Source organism: Seriola aureovittata, chromosome 7 (assembly GCF_021018895.1).
Source record: "Seriola aureovittata isolate HTS-2021-v1 ecotype China chromosome 7, ASM2101889v1, whole genome shotgun sequence".
Lineage (NCBI taxonomy): Eukaryota > Metazoa > Chordata > Actinopteri > Carangiformes > Carangidae > Seriola > Seriola aureovittata.
The window spans coordinates 10,731,455-10,752,179 of record NC_079370.1 but is presented as its reverse complement, the minus strand read 5'-3'; the positions used below and the strand labels follow the sequence as shown (position 1 = coordinate 10,752,179).

Genomic DNA, 20,725 nt, shown 5'->3' with positions numbered 1-20,725 from the left:
ATTGGCAAAGATGAAGGTCTCAAAACAGTGATTCAGCATTGACCTGTACAGCGTGTGCGTGCATCTTTTCCGTGTGCTAAGGGGTTATTTGTATTCTCTCCGTTAGGAGAGCAGCTGCAGCAATATCACCTCTACACCACACAGGCACACCAGATGCCCACTCTGTTGCTCCAGAAGAGTGTCAACATGTTTTTTTGGTACATGTCCCATTTATTTTTTATTTTTTTCTTGGCACCTTATTCCCACAGCCATTGTCAGCTCTTGTACTTCATGAGTTCGTATTATTCAAACCAAATTAATTAAAGCAGAGGAGTATTTGGTTATTATCTCTGAGTACGCACTAGTGAGCTACAATTTGTGGTTGTACATCACCAAAAATTCTTATCATCTGAATCTCTGTGCTGATTCAGAGCTTGGCCCTTCTTTGTAAAAATTAAATAAAAAAAAATCAGTGCACACACAGCTCCCACCTGCTTTCCCATCACAACCTTGTCACAGCCCCAATTTTAATTAATGTCAGGAAGTTGAAGGTACTCAGGTTTTTTTTTTTCCCACCTATCTTTGAAAAACTTTTTCTCCTCCTCTGAGTCACATTCTCACATAATATGCCGTGTCATCTACCACACATCTGTCATTCCCAGAATCAGTGCTTCGCTCCAAACCGAGCAAAAGAGTGAAGAAATGACTGGTGCTGTTGTGCAATATATGGCAAGTTGACAGTGAAACCAGAGCAACTAGCAGAAATCCGTCACACAGAGCCAACAAACTGAGGGAAAAAAAACTACCAGTTTGGATTAACAGAGTCTCCTATTTTTCAGAAAATACTTAACAAAAAAGCTGAATTTTTTTTTTTTTGGGGTGGGGGGACTGAAGGTACTGCACAGTTTAATCGCACAGCGTTTCTCTGAGCACATTTGTTTCACACTGCAGCAGTGTTGTAGGCAGAGGAACGTGCCTCGATAAATCAACCAGCAGGGACAAATTTAATTTCATGGAGAAATATTGCTGCTTGGGAGAGAAGATACCAAAGCCTTTAGGGACCAGAGGAGGTGCAGCATAAAGAGGGACAAAGTGAGAGAGTTAACAAGGACACTGCAGACATGGAGGAGGGAGAAAACTACAGCAGCCTACAGGAGTTCACCGAGGAGCCAACACCTGGAGGGAATAGGCCCATACTCCAACACAGCAACGGTATTTTGTAGTATTATAGTTATATAGTACATTTACTCAAGTACGGTACTTAAGTACAATTTTGGGGTACTTTACTTCAGTATCTCCTTTATACTTCTGTTCCACAACATATTAGAGGGACATATTGTTCTTTCTACTCCACTACATTAAGGCTATTTGACAGTTTTAGCTTTAGTTTAGACTTCAAATGAAGATTTTACAAAATGGATAATACAAAATACAACACTGTTAATTATTACTCCAGTGGTTTCAATTTTGGCTCTGGCATTTCGCAAAAGGCAGTGTGTAGGCGGGGTTATATTTCTCCAAATAGTGATTCCCAAATGGTTTTATTTCAATAAATGTTCAAAGGATCCAATATCTTACCAAAAATCAAAGATTGGAGAAAAAGTTCAAAAACTGAAAAATTATTTATGAATCAAATGTTTTGTTTTTTCATCTTTCCTCATCATCTCACAACCCCTCAGATTTATCTGGTGTCCCTGTATGTAACACTGAATATACAGTCAACAGTTAACTAAGTACAGTACTCAACTACACTTTTAAGGTACTTCATCTTAACTTGTGTATTTCCTTGTTACGCCACTTTATGCTTCTGCTCCACAGCCTTTTGGAGGGGTGAACTTGACTTTTTACTCCACGACATTCACCTGAAAGCTGTAGTTACATGTTACTTTGCTGATTAAGACTTTACATACAAAGTATATTATTATCATTATAAAATATGATGCATTGTTACAGCTTCAACTGACCAGCAGTATGTAAAGTGTAGTTAAAATTGGCTTCACCTCAACCAGCCTCAACATTAAACTGCTGCTTACACATCTGTGCATCAGTAATAATATTCCAATGTCATTATGTGCTTATAGGTGTGTTTATCTTAGTGTTTGTGTGTTTACGTGACTCTGTGAGACACATAATCAGAGCATCCATTCGACTAAACTTTCAGCAGACATTTTATCTTTTGGGAACGGTAAATGTTATGAAGCTAAATTCTGGTCAAGTGGTTCAGCTCTGCAATCTCCTCTTACTCAAAGTCTGCACTCAGCGCTACACCAGAGGATTAAAAGTAGTGAATTGACAGCTACCATGCTGTGGACTGTTTTGTGTCTAATCAGGCTCCCAGGGACGGAAGCGGGGCATTGAGTGTTTGAGGAGTCAGACAGCTCTCCTGATGCTTATTGGCTTTTTGGCCTCCATCTGTGCCAACATCGTACTCACTGTGCTCTGTGAGTATAAACACTGTCTTACAGCCTCCTGCGTTTCCTGCCCTCCAGTCTGAGCGCGTATATCTGCCCGTCTGTCTCTCTGTCTGTATGTCTCACTCTATTCCTCGGCCTGCCTGATTATTCTCTCTTTATTTCAGCTCAGTGTGCTTTTGGACACCTATAATTGGCAATAAAAAAGATAAAGCGTTCTCTCCAGTCCAGTGAGGGTCATGTAATAGAAAAAGCACAAAAGTCCATAATTGTGAAATATTTTTCCTGCAGGGCCAAGAGTCTCTGGCAGCTCAGCCTGTTAATGTGCTTGTGAGGACACTCTCTCATTTCGAACAAACACCACTGGGGCTGTACACCCTTGATCAATCACCACCACCGCACACACAAATTCAAAGACAAACACACACAAGCTATTGAGTACAATTTTAGTGTCTGAAAATAATTACTTGCATGTCTTACAACAAGAGAAGGAAAAAGAGAAACATCTAACACTTTTTATGAGACTGGGATCTGCAACATATTGTGAGACTCTTGATAGAGAAAATATTTAATGATTGATTTTATTCAACTTCATGAATATGGCATAGAAGTGCATATTATTTACTGTATCATAAATATTCCTGTCAGTTAAGTATTCCCATTGTGGGCCAGTTAGGATAAGATATACAATACATATATATATTTTATTTCTGCTGCAATGGTACATTAGTGGAAAAAATATGTGCCATGTTAATAATTTAGTACAATTTTACCATTTAATGTTACAAATATCTGTGACAGACAATTTTAAAACACAGTAGTGTATCATGTTGGTTTTTGTGAAGTCTTGGTTTAAACCACATTTGATCTCAGTACCTTGGCAGGCTCACCAGGAAATGGTGTTGTCATTAGTCTTAGCCAGAAAAATACGTTTTTACCGTGAACACTAACTCTGACGTAATTCTCTAACCACAATGAAACAGGTAACAGTTAATGAAGTTAAAACACCGCAAACATTATGCTGAATAAACTCAAGGTCACACAGGTGCTTGACCTTTGGTTTCCCAACAATATTACACATTCATTCTGAGTTATTGTTTGTGTCTGTATGACGTCATTTTGCCACTCTCTATCTTGATATAAAGCCAAAAATATATACGGCCATTATCTGTATTTATGACTTATATTACATCAATTAGTCTTCTTAGAAAGCATTACGGAAATAACTTTTTAATGTTTTAGTGGGCAAAGGAGAATTAGTAAACATAAACAGAGGAAACATGACTGTGGAGAAATATGTGGCAGTGAAACCAGACTAAGTTCACATTGTAAATGATAATTTCTTACAGCCGCGAGGGAGCTCATATAAACTCAATTATTCCAGCAACAGCAGCAATAAAGTCCTACAGAGATTCACAAACTGCACAGAGGACAGGCGTATGTTTGAGGAGGGAGAAGTTAGTGGTGAATGGGGAAACACAACAGTCTGAAAATTGTATCCATTTTTAGTCGTGATTTTGTGGATGGCAATGCCAATGTCACATCACTTTGGTCCAGACTGAAATATCTCAACAACTATTGGAGGGATTGCCATGACATTTTGTAGAGACATTTATGGTCCCCAGAGTCCTACTGACTTTGGTGATCCCCTGACTTTTCCTGTAGGAACCACCATGAGGTTGACATTTCTAGTTTTAAGGGAAACAACTATTGGATGGTTCATCATAAAATTTGGCACAGGCATTCATTTTCCTCTCAAGATGAACTGCAATAACTTTGTTGACCACTTAACTTTTTTATCAGGTGCCTATCCTACCTACCTACCTACCTACCTACCTGTCTATTTCTCAGTGATTGGCAGGCCACAGCCAGGTGCCTCCGTGGACTCGTCATCTCCAGGTCAGAAACTGAACTCGGTGCACAGACGTTACATCCAGCTGTGTAAAAACTACACCGCCCTGGGACTGAGCTGTTCAAAGACAGGTGGCAAGATGTAGATCAAACATGTACATGATCCTCATTTCCTGCTGTCTTTGATTTAGTGTTCCCCTCACCCTTTTATCTTGCTCTTTCTCTCTCATTAACAGTTAAGCAGTGCAGCGAGTGTCCTGAAGGATGGCTTCATGTCGGGGATCAGTGTTACTATTTCAGCAGCGACAAGCTGGACTGGCTGAAGAGCAGAGACAGTTGTGCAGAGATGGGAGGCCACCTCACCATACTGCACACCGTGGAACAGCATGTGCGTGTGCTAGTGTGGGTGTGTGTGTGTGTGTGTGTGTGTGTGTGTGTGTGTGTGTGTGTGTGTGTATGGGGCTGAAGTGGACACAACTCATCAGCAGACTTAGACAGAAGTGAACACTTTGTCTGTGGAGCCCTGCTGACCGGCACAGGTGTTCCTCATTCCCCTTAATTGGGTCGGTTACTGTGTGCTGTCCGCAAGACAGGAAAACTTAAGACATGAGGGTGTGTGTGTGTGTGTGTGTGTGTGTGTGTGTGTGTGATGATGGGGAACATGAAGACACCTTTGCAAGGCAAGGTTACTCTATCTGGTCTACTTCTGCAAAGGCACACTTTAAGATTAGAAGTTAGCTTGAAGTTAAGCACAGGCCTTTTGCACCGCAGGTGTTACAAATAACTTTAACGATGGTTCTGTTCTAGTCACGTGTTCTCTGACAGCGTGTCAGTGAGCCAGTATGCACAATACCAGGACCCTGAAACTGAAGCAGCTAAATGGAATTCAGCCATCATTCATTTTAGTTATTTCCAAATAATCAAGTCTATTGTTTATAATCTTTGATTTGTTCTTGTCATGTCTGTAAACACTAGAATAACACGATGATCCACCCATACTTGATCTCCTCTACTCAGGATTGTGCTTGACCCATAGACAGTCTATGTGCTTGACTGACATCTAAGTGACTCCCCTTTCAGCTTTGTTTCACCTTGTTAGGGGCAGAACAGATAACACCTTTATCAGATTTTGTATAGATTCAGTTGACATGTCACAGTAGGAAACGCACAGGGATAAACAATAAAATGAATGATGGCTCAATTTCATTTAGGTGCTTCAGTTTCAAGGTCCTGGTATTGTGCGTGCTGGCTTACTGTCACAGTGTCATGGCTTACTGGGACACTTGAAGTTTCCTGCTACAATAAGTCAAAATATCTGTGGTAAAAAAAAGGCCTATTAAGCATGTAAATATGCCTTAAATGTTTAATTTTCAGTCACACTTTGGGTCTTTAAAGATGTGGGTTTGGTTTACCAATGCAGCTGAAGATCCTTTGCAGTATGATAATAATAATAATACAGTTACAACAAAGTGTTTGTGTTTAATGTGGCTGTAAGTCAGAGGCTAAGAATGCATAAGGTAATTTTGTACAAACATAAGCATGTGTGTCATTTCAAGGACACTCTGGAGAAAGAAGCCAGGAGAATCGGTGGATTTGATTACCACTTCTGGATCGGCCTGTCTGATATAGAGCTCGAAGGAGACTGGAGATGGGTGGACAACACGACACTGCAACACAAGTAAATTATCGGATGCGTAAAGTCATTTAAGTTGCTGTATTTGTTTTCAATTTTTATGATAGTGAATAAACCTTCCAGGGAGGGCCTAAGCCATCAAAAGCATATTAACCAGCCTGTTTTACCAGGCTTAATGGTATAAAAATTATAAATATATAATATAAGAAACATTCACATCACCAAAATAAGTGTAAAAACTATAAATGCAGGAGGCACATGCTGTCCATTCTTATAGCAAAGCCTCAGATAAATCAGAGCTCAAACATTTCATCATCAACAAATCAAGGAGCTGGGTGAGCTTGTTTTTCACATTTGTCAGAGATGTTCACATCTGTTATTTATAGCTTACCCTATCTATCCCACTTTCCTGCACTCTCCCTCTCTCACAGATATTGGGATCAGTGGAGCTCAGAGCCAGATAACCACCAGTCAGGAGGGGAACACGGAGAGGACTGTGCCACCTTGGATAGCCACTCAAAGACATGGTTTGATGTTCCTTGTGATCACATTTATAAACGAATCTGCCAGATGGATGCCATTCAACTCAACTGAATCCTTACACAACTGACAATATTGCACAAGCTGAAAGTCTGGAAAACTACACAGGGTTGTGAAAGAAAAACCTAAAAGTAATTGCTACATATTTGGGATTACAGAAAATAAAACTCATGTTTACAGACCAAAAAATTACTTTTTGTGACTTCCCGCATATGCACAGGAGACATTGTTTTTATTCCTTGAAGTTATAGTTGCTGAAAATCTGCACATTGTGTTGAGATATAGCACTTGGAGGAAATAGGGAGGGGGTCTCATAATGGTAGCCTACTATTGTATTTCTGTTTTAAAGTAAATTCAAAAGGAAAAAACATAGAGAATGCACAGGCATTGCACAGATTTTTGACAAAGATACCAATATTAAAAAAAAAATTAGACTTTGACAGAACCCAGAAGGGTAGAACCCTACTGTTTTTATATTCATCTTTCCTGTTCATCTTTGGGAGAGATTTGTGCAGCATAACAACTTAATACCGAGCAGCAAATTATTTAAGAAATAACACTGTTGATTTTATGTTGGTTTGGTTGTTATTTGTTTTAGCTGAACTGTGTTGCTTCTCTGTTATATTCCAGACTTTTGAGACGAAATGTATGAAACAAACATCAATAAAATGGTCTTTTTTATATAGTCTACCTTTTTGATATCTATATGAAATTCACACTTCCATACAGCCTACTGTCAAGTTGACCAGTTGAAGTCTAGTCACTTACGTAACTGTAGCCTACAATACTGCCGAAGAGTGGTTACTATTTACTGATAAAGCACCTTTCATAAAGGGTTTATAAGCTGCTGGAGTTTGTAATGGTTAATACATCAGTTACTAATGCTTTATAGATCAGTTATAAGCCATTAAAAACACCAATTGTGGTTGGCAGATTGAGGGAAATCTTCCTCCACTACTGGACTTTTCATGTCTTTTAAGTGAACTCTTTAGCTCTGTAATTCGTTAGGGAAACCTCTCCAGTGGCCTGTTGAACCACTTCTGATCTGGAAAGGGGCTGCAGGACATATGGCCTAAAATCAGTTTATAAACGGCTTACAACTGCATTTACAGCTGCTAACTTATTGGATTATTGTAGAACTATTTATTAATGATTCATTAAGATTTGTAAGTGTAGTTGACTGGCTGTGAAATTTTATGTACTTCTTAATGGTTTACCAATATTTATAAGAGCATTTTTACCAAATGGAAACACACATTACCAAAACACTGATGGAAGAGAGAAACAACAGAATGGATACTTCTTCACTTGAAAGTGCAATAACAACAGCTCTTACTATCAACTGTTACTGTTATTATACTGGTCTCTCTACATTTGTACTGTTTGATGTTTTGCCCGAATATCAACAGCTGGTCATACTCTACATATAGGTTAATAAATGGTAACATAATAAATGCAGTTGTAAATGTTGATAATCGTAGTTTATAAATGGGTTGTGGTCCACGTTTTGCAGCCCTTTTTGAACAGTCCATTGGAGGGATCAAAGTGTTGTGCAGGAGGAGGACTCTCCATAAATTGGCAAGACAAAAGTTGCTCTTTTTAATTGTTTAAAAACTAATCTGTAAAGCATTAGTAAAATATCTATTAGCCATTGATTAAGGCATTATTTACAGCTTATAAACTCTTATAAATTGTGCCCCTATTAGACAGTGGCCCCACCCTTTTCGGCTTGTGATGAATTTAAATGAAGTATATTTATATTATAGTGTATTTATGACCACTTGTCACATGTTATGGCTTCAGTGCAGGCATGATTTGTGTAAATTCCACCAAAGAATAATTTTGCCTTCTTTGGCTGTTTAATTTGAAGGACTTTTAGAAACCAGAAGAGGGAAAAGTCACTGATCAAAAGTCGTTCCTCTAAACATTTTGTGATACTTAACATTTGGCTGAGGAACATCACAAGGTATTGATCTCACCTTGGGATCTCGGTGGAGAACACCTTAGCACCGCTAGATGACGCTGTTCTCTCTAATCCGAGGATACAGATGCTGATTGACGGCTGCACTCGTCCCGCCCATTCCCTGTACTATCCAATCAGAGATTACGCTGCTTTTGTTGTCATACGTGTGCTGACGTGAGCTGAACAATCGAGAGGGAGGCTACCTGCTAGAAACCAACACAACAAGGTAAATTTGAACATATACAGCCTTATTATTACATGTTGTGCTAACATTTACGCGCATATCCGATTCTGATATTAGTTTTTCAGCCTGTGGGTAAGATATAAACACCAGATCGGCTTTAAATGAACTGAGGCCCAGCATCAGCGGTTGTGTGAAGCCTTGCGGTTAGTTAGCCGTTAGCAACCGGGCTAGCATGACACATGGAGCTTCAATAATAAATAACAACACTTTAATGAGAATTGTCAGTGTAAAAGCATTCTTCTATCTGAAATCATAGGAGTGTGTTGTACATTTAGTACTTTATCTGTCACTTGCACCAATGCCTGCTGTCAGCTGAGGTCCTTAGCTTTAATATTAGCCGGGTAAGTTAGCGATGCAGCTAACGTTAATACAGGGTTAGGAGATTTAGCTGAGTAAGCCTTAATTTACCTTTTTTCTTGATCATCGCCTCATATGACAAATTGCAAGAGTGAAAGTGGAGTAAATACGTGTTATGTCTGTATGCTGCTGAATTTCTTTGTTCCTGTAATTTTTTTGGTGTATTTTTATACGTCTACTTTTCTTAAGCAGTATTTTTTGTTATGTGTCTTTCCCTGAGTTTGCAGTCCCGGCCATTACGTAGTAGAAATATTGTTGACTTCTCATTGCCTCATCAGAAATCTGACATCATCAGAGCCTTCACTTTGTTTGTGAACCCTACTGTTTAGTATCCATCAATGCTTAAATGTATTAAGTTGAGTTAGTGGTGCAGTCGAGAAGTTAATCAACAACAACTCAGGTGATCAATTGATAGTCTAAATAATTAGTAAGGCTAAACTGGCAAACATTCTCTGATTTCCTGAGCGACTGCAGTTTTTCTCTGCCTTAGAGCATTTAAATTGAATTTACTAGGGATTTACACTGTTCGTTGGACGAAACAAGCAATTTATCAACTGGGAATTGTTATGAGAATCATTCAGTCTTTGCCAACTGACTATTTATTTACTTTTTGATTAATCAAATCATTTAAAAGGCAGATTGATGATATTGGAAATAATTGATCCAATATTGATCAATTCTCAACACTTGAATAATTTAATTTGAACTGAGCATTTTGAGTAAAACATGAGATTATTGCAATGCCCCAGTATTAACTTAATCTTTGCTCCAATACTTTATTTTAAGCTCTTATCTTTAAAATAACAGTGTATTCACTTTACTGGGGCATTGCAGTAATCTCATCACTAATACCAACATGCAGTTAAAACACCTTAACATACAATTTTCCCTTTTTGAACCCTTATGTAGCTTTACAGTTGTTATTTTCTATCCTATTATCCCAGACTGTTTGACACTATCATGGTGATGATCTTTATATTGAGTCAAATATTCAAACTCAAGATTCAATGTTTTTATGTCTTCATCATTTCTTCCACTGGAAATATTCTAGATATGTTTTGCATCATTCTCTGCTCATTTTCCCAAAGTCCAGCCTGACATATTTGGTATTTTTTGACAGCTTGAGAGCTTCACAAGAATTTTAATAATGTTTTGTGGGTTTAAACAATGTTTGGTTGCACAGCATGGGTTTTTAGTGGCTGTCTGCAGACTTGGTGGTTGTAAGTTGACTTGCTCATCAGCAAATCTGCACATACAGGTATTTGTCTGCAAACACTGCATAATTTAGCATTTAACGTATTCAGCATGCAGCACATCATTTCAGAAAACTGTCAAATCTTAGAAGTGGTTTGCAGAGATCTTCAGAGCCATTTAAAGTCCCCTTTGGCTGAAGAGGATTATGGGAAAAATGTATCATGCACTTCTTAATAGAGCTGAGAGTCTATTGAAGTGAGTGGTTTTTGGTGAGTTTTTGGTATGATATACAACAGTGGAAGCTTACAGCTGCCAGCTCCAATTTTAAATTGTTTTCCTTCTAGGAGCTTCATATCTTTTTTTATTATTATTATTTTATGACATTTTATTCTGTTAGAATCTCTAACTCCATTTTGAATCTAAAGCTCCTTGTAACAATACAAAAACAATGAAGCCCTGATAGTAGCAAAACAAGTGTAACATGTTTTCAATAGTGTTTGCAGTTCCTGTTGTACCATACAAAAGATAGTAGAAGGTACTGGGACAAGGGAATGGTTTTAATTCAAATTATTTTCCTTCACATTATGCCGACATGATACACAATTAAACATAATAGGCTACTTGAATTGAGAAGAGGGTAGAGCAAAAACAATGCTGTCATTATCTATGGTCATTACTGCATGACAAAACAATTTATCACAACAAGTAACTATGCATGCCTTTGCGCTTTGGGATCCCTTCAATTATTATTGGCTATTTTCAGTATTGTTTTTCATTAATGTTTGTATTTTTTTGTATTTTGTGTTTATTTCTGTATCCCAGTAGTCACCAACGTACACTGTATCTGAACAGCTGCAAAGTGCGTATTGACTGAGTCCACATATTCCTCTAGCCATCTGTCACTGATGTGCAGCCAGTTTTGTCCTTCTTTTAAATTCAGTAGAAAAACACAGATGGATCCAATCCAGCCTCAGATTCAGAGCTTAATTTGACTTTTAAAAATACCTGAAATTAAACAAAGCACTGTTTCTGAAACAGAGTGTAGGTTAATTTGTTTGGCTGCAACACATGGCTGCTCATCTGTTCAGCTCACCTGGGAATCTGCTCTTTGGACCTCCTTGAGGGTGGTCCAGTGGGACAACATATGCAAGATGTGTATGGGTGCTTCTAAATCCATCAGATTTAGGATCATACAATACATCAGCACTGGCTGAGATGAGAAAGAACCAGTCAGACTACTCTTAGCACAGCAGACTGTGTTGCATTAATTTTAGGAAATGGCCTCAGGTAATGAAACTGATCTGATGCAACTGCAATAATTTTTTCATGCATCTGTAAGATTAAACTTCCCTTGTGTCTTAGAATGTGTCTACTGGGATTAAGATCTTAAAATATGCCATCAAAGTCAACAGGACATCTCCTCGCATTGAGTTGTCAGTTGAGACACTTTTGTATTGGGAGGAGCACACGAGTCGAATCAAACTGACATCCAGCTCTTCTATTTTTTTTTATATTTGTGTAATTTTTTTTTTTTTTACTATAAAGCTTATGGGTTATTAAGCAAGAGTCAGGACAAAGTACAGAAAACATTGACCTTAGGTTTTACATCAGAGAATGGTCCCTTTGTGTCTGTGTATGTGTCTGTCTGTGTGTGTGTGTGGAGTCTAATCACAATGTCACTACTTATTCTGCTGTTGTGGACAGCTCAAAGTCTATTTGCATGTCTCTGAGCAGGAAATGGTTTTTGATGAATGCACACGGTCTCCTTCACGTCCATTACACTTTTTGCCCGCAGTGGTGCTATCCACTACTTGAGTAGCTCTCCAGGTAATCTGTGGGTGTCGTCAAGTGCTTTGGTCAAGAGTACTTGTCTGTTAGACGCTAAATGAGGAGGGAGTATTGTTCGGTCATATTGATGTCTCTTCAACAGGCCACAAGTGGTTGAACTGCGTTTCAAAGGGTATGACATGATCTCTAGATGCTGTGTCCTTGTGTAGAGTGTTGTGATTGTTACTAGAGTATTTATTGAAAATTATGACATTGTGTCCCTAGACATTATTTTTTACAACACCATAATAAAGTGAGTGCCAAGGTGATAACAGATGTTATTGCCTTGATTTTATTTGTAGCATTCTCGTATTTTCTACTGCTGTTCTCACAGTATTTATGTCTCTGTAGTACCTTAGTCTAACCTGCTAACTGTGTCTTTGGTACCTATGTCACCTGGCATCAGATGGAGGTGGACCAGCTCCTGTCTCTGTCCGGCTCAGCACTGGCCCAGGCTGTCAGCTCTCTGCTGGAAACCCCAGGCCTCTATGTTTTCTCTGACATCCTGGAGCTGCCTAATGTCAGAGAGGTAAACACTCTCTCACACTTTATCTTCCTCACTCTCTGTCTATTCTGACCTTTTCAAACCTGGCACACAAATCCATCTTAATCACACAAGTGTTAATGTGTCCTAGGTATATGGAGATTCTGATCAACCAAACTACAATTAGAAGGTTAATTGGACCAGGATCATAGTTATCATCGACTCAAGTGGAAAATTGTATACAATTTCAATATCACCTATGTTTTATGTTAAACTTGCTTGAGAAAACGTTGTTAACACCCTATTTTAGGAGTGAAATGCTGCTGTTACAGTAGAGAATGATTGTGCAGTGCCATTGTTCCATACTTAACTACTGGGAAGAATGTAGAACAATCCTGACCAGAGGGAATATTTTCTAAAGATTAGTGGCTCTTTTAAGGGGCTAAACAGTCAAATTGCATGTTATTTACAAGGACCACACCAAGGTTTTGCACAGGTAAGTGGCACCGCTGAAAGTTTTGTGCAGCAAACTTTGCATCTAAAGTTTAATGCCTGAGACAAAACAGGTTTAAAATTTTGCAACACTTTTTTCTTGGATACACAGAGGTAGAGAGAGAGAGAGAGAGAGAGAGAGAGAGAGAAGGTGAGGAAACATCTTAATGGTTCAAACAATTAACATACCTCAGTCGCTGAAGTCACTAATATTGCACCAAATTATAAAGATGCTTTAGAAAGTTATCTCAGATGAAAGAACAACAATGCAACAGCCTGTTATTATGACGAAGCTTTACCGGTCACCTTCCCTCAGTGGTTTCCTGCTTGAATATGTATTTTTCTCAACTTTTTAATGACTCATAGCAGGTCAGTGCAGAGAAATATGACTGAAGCAGCCAGTAATACTTATTAAGTAGGTCTGTTATTTTTATCTGTTCACAACAAAAAATCTGGTTAAAGGAGTTTAAAAGCTTTATCAAAAATCTCCCACATTAGTTTTCATAACTCATTCTGTTACTGATCTTGAGCTGATAACAATGGCTATTTATAATATTTCCCTGACACACAGCGTTCCACACACAGGGTGAATAACCACTTGCATTTCCAAAAGTGTCTTCTTTTCAAATGTATGTGGTTCAACAGCAGGGAACATTATCTTTTGCCAATCAATGATTTCCAGACATGCGCATGCATAGAAATCAGATGAACTGCTGCTGGGCTCATGTACGTCTTTAGTCTTAGTAAATACCCTGCTAAATTGAAAAATTGCAGTGACAGAGCTTAGATTTTCCCCCAGGTGTTTATTGTAACCGGTGAAAAAGTTTGAAACAGGACAGACATCCTTACAGTAGAGCAGTTGCATTATAGTCTAAAGTCTTGCAGAATTTCACGGCAAAGACAGACATCAGCTGATAGCTTCGAGTCAGCCATCAGGAAACGCTGTTTTTCCTAATGTCCAATCAGAAAGGAACACTGTGGACACATTATGATGCTAGGTGTGAATATAAACCCTCTCAGATGAATCCAAATATGTCTGAATATTGTCAGCCGGGTCTCCATGCGGCCTTTCTCTCTTTCACTCTCCCCGAGTCTCAGCAAGACCTCTGCTCAGACCTGTTCAGTCTGCATAGATAAAATACAGTTGCACAGTTCTTGTGTAGAGTCTCATTACTTCTGCATTCTGCCACATCATTTTCTCCTTCCCCCTTATCTTTCCACTAAACCACAGCTGGAGAATGGCCCTCATGCACCAGTGTACCAGCTCCTGAACCTCTTTGCCTATGGAACCTACTGCGACTACAAAGGTATTGCAGCGGCAGCACAATGTAAATAAGTAATAGGGCAGCCTGCGACTCTTTTATTATGAGCTATATTTCTTTGCTACAAGGCAGGCACCCTGACACAGAGGCTTTAAACACCCTCACCTGAGACACTGCAGGCAGGTTATACACAGACAAAATTACTAGAGTACTTTTATCTGCCGGGGCAACTTTTTTGTCAAGCGCTATGATTGGCTGATGATTGTCTGTGTTGCAGTAGCGCTGGCACAAATGGACAATAAACTCATCTTGTCTGACTTCATTTGCTGTCTGTGTAATTTGTTGGGAAGCTTCAACAAGAAGGGGAATGTTAATTATGTCTAATTTTATGCTGAATATCAACCAATAGCCTGGAAAAAGAATGTAGCCTACTTTATTGTTCCCTTCCCTTTCGAGTCACACCAACGGGGAGCGCATTTACTTTCACAGAGCTGTGTAGTGGAGCCCTTAGAGGAGCTGTCAGAGCTGCAGTCTTAGGGGGTGTGAATCCTGTCATCAAGGGAGCAAGGCAGCAGGAGACACAGTCGCTGGAGACCAACTTCCGCTCGACTTTGTTCTCTGACTGCTTAAACAGCTCCACGCTCACCTGCACATCTCTGTGTGAAGTAATAAGCAGTGCCTCTATTATGTGTGACTGTTTGACCCTGAGCAAAGTGACACTTGCACACTGCTCAGGTATATTTTCCCCCCCCATTGTGTGTCTCTGTTTTATTTTCTGTTCTTGTCTGCTGCTGGTAGAGAGAGCAGCCTCTCTTCCGGAGCTGACCCCCGCACAGAGAAACAAACTCCGCCATCTGTCGATCATCAGCTTGGCTTCCAACCTCAAGGTTTGTTCTTCTCTCGTCCACTTTTTACAGAAAAGTGCAAATGAAGCATAAGGTTGTATTTGTCTCAAAAATGGAAAATAAATCTAATTTCTGCTTCTGTCATATTGCTGCAGGCATCATGCAGCAAGATATTAATGATGTATTCACAATTCTGCTTTTAAAGATGGCTTTGCTAGACACATAATCCTTTCTTTCTTTTTTTTTTTCAAGTTTATGTGAGGTTGGCTGTAATTCTAAGCTTGTTTTTGTATTAATGTCTGCTAAATCAGGACTAAAGCAACAGACAAGCCTTAAGTGTCGCAAGAAAAAGTTGCCAGCACTCAATACTACTTCTCATGCCATTTCAGATATCTTACCCCTCCCTCCATCTGCATGATAAAGTATTAAATGTTCTTTTTTTAAGGCATCTCTCATTTGCACCTTCCAACCATGCTGCTCCTCTTATGCCCTTTTCCTTCTCTGCTCCTGATAAATAATTGATTCATTATTCTCACCAGCACTGTCCTTTCTTTTTGCTTTAACGTAATCTCACTTTCCATTACCATTGCTTCTTTCACTCCTGCCCCCTGTTTTTCTCTGCCATATGTCACTGCTTCCCTGCATGTAGGCTTGAACTCTCTAATTGCCCAGTGAAGTCCAAACTTTCCTCTCATCCTCCTCTGGCAGTGACATTTAGACAAATATGCAATTTCACTGCAACATTTTTTTGTCATTTTCCATCAAATTATTTAAATGGAATTAAATTCTCTGCCTTTTTAACTTGGTTAAAAAAGAAGAGAATATGAGGATTAAAGTCTTTTCATGTCTTTTTTTTTTTTTTAACCCCCTCAGTGCCTGCCATACTCACTCCTCCTGCAGCAGCTGGAGCTGAAGAATGTGCGGGAGCTGGAGGACCTGCTGATTGAGGCAGTTTACTGTGACATCATCCAGGGTAAACTGGACCAGAGGAACCAGCAGGTGGAGGTAGACTGCAGCGTGGGTCGTGACCTTGGCCCCAACGAGCTCCCAAACATAATCAACACGCTGCAGGAGTGGTCAGTATGTTCGCCGTGTGTCTGTGCACACACTTCAGATTTATGTCTCTATTATCTGTTTTCCTAACTCACAATGCACCTCCCTCCATGCCTGTCCTCTCTCTCTCTCTCTCTCTCTCTCTCTCTCTCTCTCTCTCTCTCTCTCTCTCTCTCTCTCTCTCTCTCTCTCTCTCTCTCTCTCTCTCTCTCTCTCTCTCTCTCTCTCTCTCTCTCAGGTGTACAGGGTGTGAGGCAGTGTTGTGTGGTATTGAGGAGCAGGTCTCGAGGGCCAACCAATATAGAGAGAGCCAGCTTAAGGTCAAAGTCCAAGTGGAAACAGAGGTTAGTCCATCCCTCATTCCGTCAGCCAACAGTCCTCTCGCTCTTTCGCACCCCCGGACCAGTAAATGGGACTCTCTGCATCTCAGTTGTTCATACAGCAGCATGTTCATATCTCTCACTTTAAGGGACAGATTCCCTGTTTTTTTTTTTTTTTGTCAGTCTTAAAACAATAGCTGGGGACCCATATGAACAATGAAAATGGTTTTTGCTTGCTGCAATAATAAGGATGAATCAAGTGGGTATCTCCCAAGGTTACATTCTCCTTACTACATAATTCCCTCTTTGTGTGATTGTCCTTCAGCTGCAGCTAGGTATGGAAACACTGGGGAAACTCAAACAGGCATTTTTATATTAAAGGAACTTTAACCTTTAGGAGATACCCACTTTATTCGAATAATTCAGTTTTGCGGAAGCTCGTGAACGTTGTCTGTTTTTACACATAACAGGGACTGTGGATTGTTTTGACCAGAATGAGCAGCTGGAAAAACATTAGTATTGTTTTAAGACAGACTAGTGGCGTTCTCAAGATATCTAGTCAGGCTCTCTAAGATTTATAGTGATGTTGACCCAACATGCGATAGATGTCACCAAGCCCCTGCCACTAGGAAATGTAATGAAATGTAAGAAGGGGTCCTTACATACCTATTGGTTAGGAGTTTTCATCTCTATTTCAGATTGAATCAGGACTCAATATGAACCCACAGCAATCACAGCACTGTTTGGGGTTCCACCTCGCACTCTGCTGCTTCCAAAATATAAGGCAGGCTTTGTAGCGTTTGTCACCTTATTAGTCAGGCGTCTGATCCTACTGAGGTGGAAATCTCCTGCACCCCCCTCTCATTCTTTATGGATCAAAAGACATTTATTATTTTGTTAGAATGGAGAAAATAAGATGTGCCATAAACGGTTCACTTGCCGAATTTAATAAAACATGGGGACCTTTCTTTGCACATGCTGAAGGGCTGGTTTTTGCAGCTATTCCAGAGTGACACATTTGATCAAATGTCTCCATCCGCTCTAATGTACCAATAGTGGGTTTGGAATATTAGTTTTTATTTTTATTTTTTTCCTTCTATCTTGCTGATTTTGTATTTATATATAATGACCAATGTGTACATGTTATATTTAGTTTAGTTTATATATTCGTTACATCTTTTTCGATAACATTATTCATGTATTTGTACTGCACTTTATAGATAAGTCCTGTTCATTTAACACAACAATGCAACTTGTTATAAAACTTTTTTTTTTTTTTGCATTTCTGTGTTGTAGAAAATCCAATAAACAAATTTGGGGAAAAAAAAACCAATTGTGAATCTATCTTTTAACTCATCCCTCTTGCTTAACCTTTATTTTTTAATCTCTTCACTTTTCCCTCAGGTTTCAAACCTACAGAAAACGTTAAAGGCCAGCGCCGCCTCTCCATCGTCAGGCCCCGCCCCAGCTGGAGCCGCCTCTAATCAGGACGCAGACCAGCCTGCCGAGCCGCGAGACCCTGCCTCTTCTCAGGAACCTCGACAACCAGGCAAAAAAAGTTCAAAGGTGAAAGGGTGAGTACAGTGACATTACCTTTGTGTTTTCTGCGGTTACTTTGAGCTGTGTGGCTACATGCGTAGGAATAATACAGACTGCATAACTGACAGTGTTTGGCTGTCAGTCATGCAGACAGTATTTGTCTGCATGACTGACAGCATCTTTGATGTTATAGCTCTTGTATATAAAATGAGTTTGCATAGAAATTGTGTTCATTTTTCTGAAGCAGAGCAAATGTTTCACAAATTGAACCCATAAAATATGTTTGGCCATGTAGAATAATTTTCTGAAATTATGTTTTATTCAGACTTGTTGGTGTGCTCTTAAATCAAGTTTGTTTTGAGGTTTTTTCAAGCAAGAAATGCTATTTATTCCTACAAGACATAAAATTGGAACAAAAAGCTGCATGTGGAGGTTCTTTCCATTAAGTTTCTTTTATTGCTGCTTCTTTTGTTCTGTAAAGCACTTTGTAACTGTGGTTTTTGAGAGGTGCTTTATAAATACAAATTTACCTAGTTATAACCACAGTGCTATAAAGACTCTACTTCAAACACTAAATTAAAGCCATTAGTCCAATGTTCTTGTAGAGAGCAAAGTTAATTCAGCAGAGAACCACCGCTATGTTTCCATTTTTTCAATAAACATTAAAAAGCCAGCTGCTGGTGTAAGTGGTTTGTTCGTGTGTGAGCGTGTGTGTGTCTGCATGAAGTAGCTTTATTATCAGATGTACATCAGTGTTTTGCAGCAGTACTCTAACCCCGCTATCAGGGACTCTCTTTCTGTTCTGCTTCCATCCGGCCCAATTACCGATGGCTAATTTCACATCTGTCCTGGATTGTAAAATGTCACTGGATATACAAATGCCCCGCGTGCTCTCCTCCTGAAAGAACCATTTCCCCCTCCAGTGATCAGACGAGATGCTTTGCTCGTCTGCTGTTTATGTTGTTGATGCTGAACAGAAAGCAGTGATTATTTTCTGGCTGCCTGTCACATTTTGATGAAGCATAGAGCCCTATAATTTTCATCACTCAGCACTGCACTTCATTCAAATGAAGATCCACTTAATGTTTTGAAATCCAAATTAATGATAGCTTAACCTCAATCCTCGAATTAAAATGAGTTTTGACACCATTTCTTTACAAAGCTATTTAAAGGATGGTACTGATAGTGCAGCAGTTATTATTAGAAATTGGTTCTTTTCAAAAATTCTTTTTAATTTGAAGAAATGGAAAATCCACTGAGATCAATTTTACTGCAGAAGTACTAGTCATTAGATATTTTAACACAAAGGCACTTCAGCAACCAGGCTAACAGTAGTGTGCGGGTTCAGTAGAGCATCTGTATTTGAAGTTGGAAAATAAACATGCAAACCATTTAATTCATTTGATAAGCAAGCCACAAATTCAGTGTTTTGTTTTGTTTTATTGTTTACCACTCAGGCTCCGCGGCAGTGGGAAAATCTGGTCCAAGTCCAACTGAAGACGAGATAGACAGCTGCGCTGATGGACACTCTCACTGATGAATGGACACGTGGACATGTTAACAGACAAATGGGTACATCAGACAATGTGGCCGATGCTCACGGACACCACTTAAAAACCAGGACGCTTCATGGGAATTTTTCTTGACACCTTATCTCACCTTGACGGATTCAGAAACACACACTGGCTGATGGATATGACAGGTGCGACATCCACTCTTGCAGTTGTTAATAGCCTATCAGGCGGACTCTAAGTGTATATACACACACATAGCGCTTGTAACACATGAATACAGAACAGTCTGCGGCAGGAGTCAGTTGCCTTTGACCAGAAACAGGATTAGTGTATTTGACGCGTATGTGTGTGTATCTCTATTGGTTTGAAAAAATGTTCTTTTGGTTAAGGTTAATTCTATGTTGCTTTGTATTTTCTTCTCTCTGCTGAGTTGAGACGTGTTAAAAAAAAAAAAAAAAAAAAAGAAAAAAAAAAAGAGAATATAAATTGTTGGGAAATAAAACAAAGCCCTGTACTTATCCCGACTGTCTCATTAATGTCACTGTCACTCCTTTTAATAAATGCACTTCAAAGTGCATCTCTGGAGGGTGCACTGCTAAATGTTAACTCACAGAAAGGGGGCTACCCGTTAGGAGGTCAAGACATTAATTAGGGCATGTCCCCAAAGAGACTAATGTATTATAGAGCTGAGGCTTCCCCTGTGCGCAACCAGCATGGCTACACACACATCCGCACACACACACACCAAGTACATTCATATTTCATATGAGTATGTTTTGCCCAGAGCTTCTATTTCAGTGTCAAAATTGCCTGTTGAAATTGCCTGCCATCCTCCCTTGTACCTCCATCACGCAGTCAAAATTGCCTTCATCATGCCCACCCGGTTTCTCACTCTTTTGATTCTGTTTTCTCTAAATTCTCCGCTTTTCATCCAACGTGACATTAATGGCGGCAATTAGCTGACCAGCAGCAACAGTGATAGGGAAATAGACAGGCAAATTATGATCCCCCCCCCCACCCCCACCCCCACCCCAAACTCCTTCCCCACCTCTATAAATAGTGGTGTTAATTTCAGTCAGTGTGATAGAGCTACATTAGTTCACAGTTTTTACCCGACTGGAGCTGTGATTTCTAACAGCTGTACACCTCTCCAAGTGTTTGTGAGAGACAGGAGTGGCTGTTGTTCGTGTAATTTGGAGAGAAAGTGGCAGGTGAGT

General features: G+C 39.5%; 2 protein-coding genes across 3 annotated transcripts; both read left to right on the top strand.

The window, feature by feature from the left end:
- The first annotated feature begins 644 nt into the window (after positions 1–644).
- On the top strand, positions 645–7,095 carry cldc1 (C-type lectin domain containing 1). 2 transcript variants are annotated; one of them, XM_056380335.1, is made up of 6 exons: positions 648–1,191; positions 2,310–2,420; positions 4,242–4,373; positions 4,478–4,629; positions 5,798–5,919; positions 6,306–7,095. In XM_056380335.1, the coding sequence occupies exons 1-6, from the start codon at positions 1,101–1,103 to the stop codon at positions 6,466–6,468; spliced, it is 771 nt and encodes a 256-aa protein (XP_056236310.1). In that variant the 5' UTR covers positions 648–1,100; the 3' UTR covers positions 6,469–7,095. The 2 variants fall into 2 exon arrangements, with proteins under 2 accessions (XP_056236311.1, XP_056236310.1); XM_056380336.1 differs by lacking the exon at positions 2,310–2,420 and having other exon boundaries at positions 645–1,191.
- A 1,357-nt stretch (positions 7,096–8,452) lies between these two features.
- cops7a (COP9 constitutive photomorphogenic homolog subunit 7A) lies at positions 8,453–20,027 on the top strand. Its single transcript, XM_056380331.1, has 8 exons — positions 8,453–8,603; positions 12,406–12,528; positions 14,207–14,282; positions 15,036–15,124; positions 15,956–16,158; positions 16,374–16,479; positions 17,860–18,029; positions 19,452–20,027. Exons 2-8 carry the CDS (start codon positions 12,406–12,408, stop codon positions 19,489–19,491), a joined length of 807 nt encoding a protein of 268 aa, XP_056236306.1. The 5' UTR covers positions 8,453–8,603; the 3' UTR covers positions 19,492–20,027.
- The last annotated feature ends 698 nt before the right edge of the window (positions 20,028–20,725 follow it).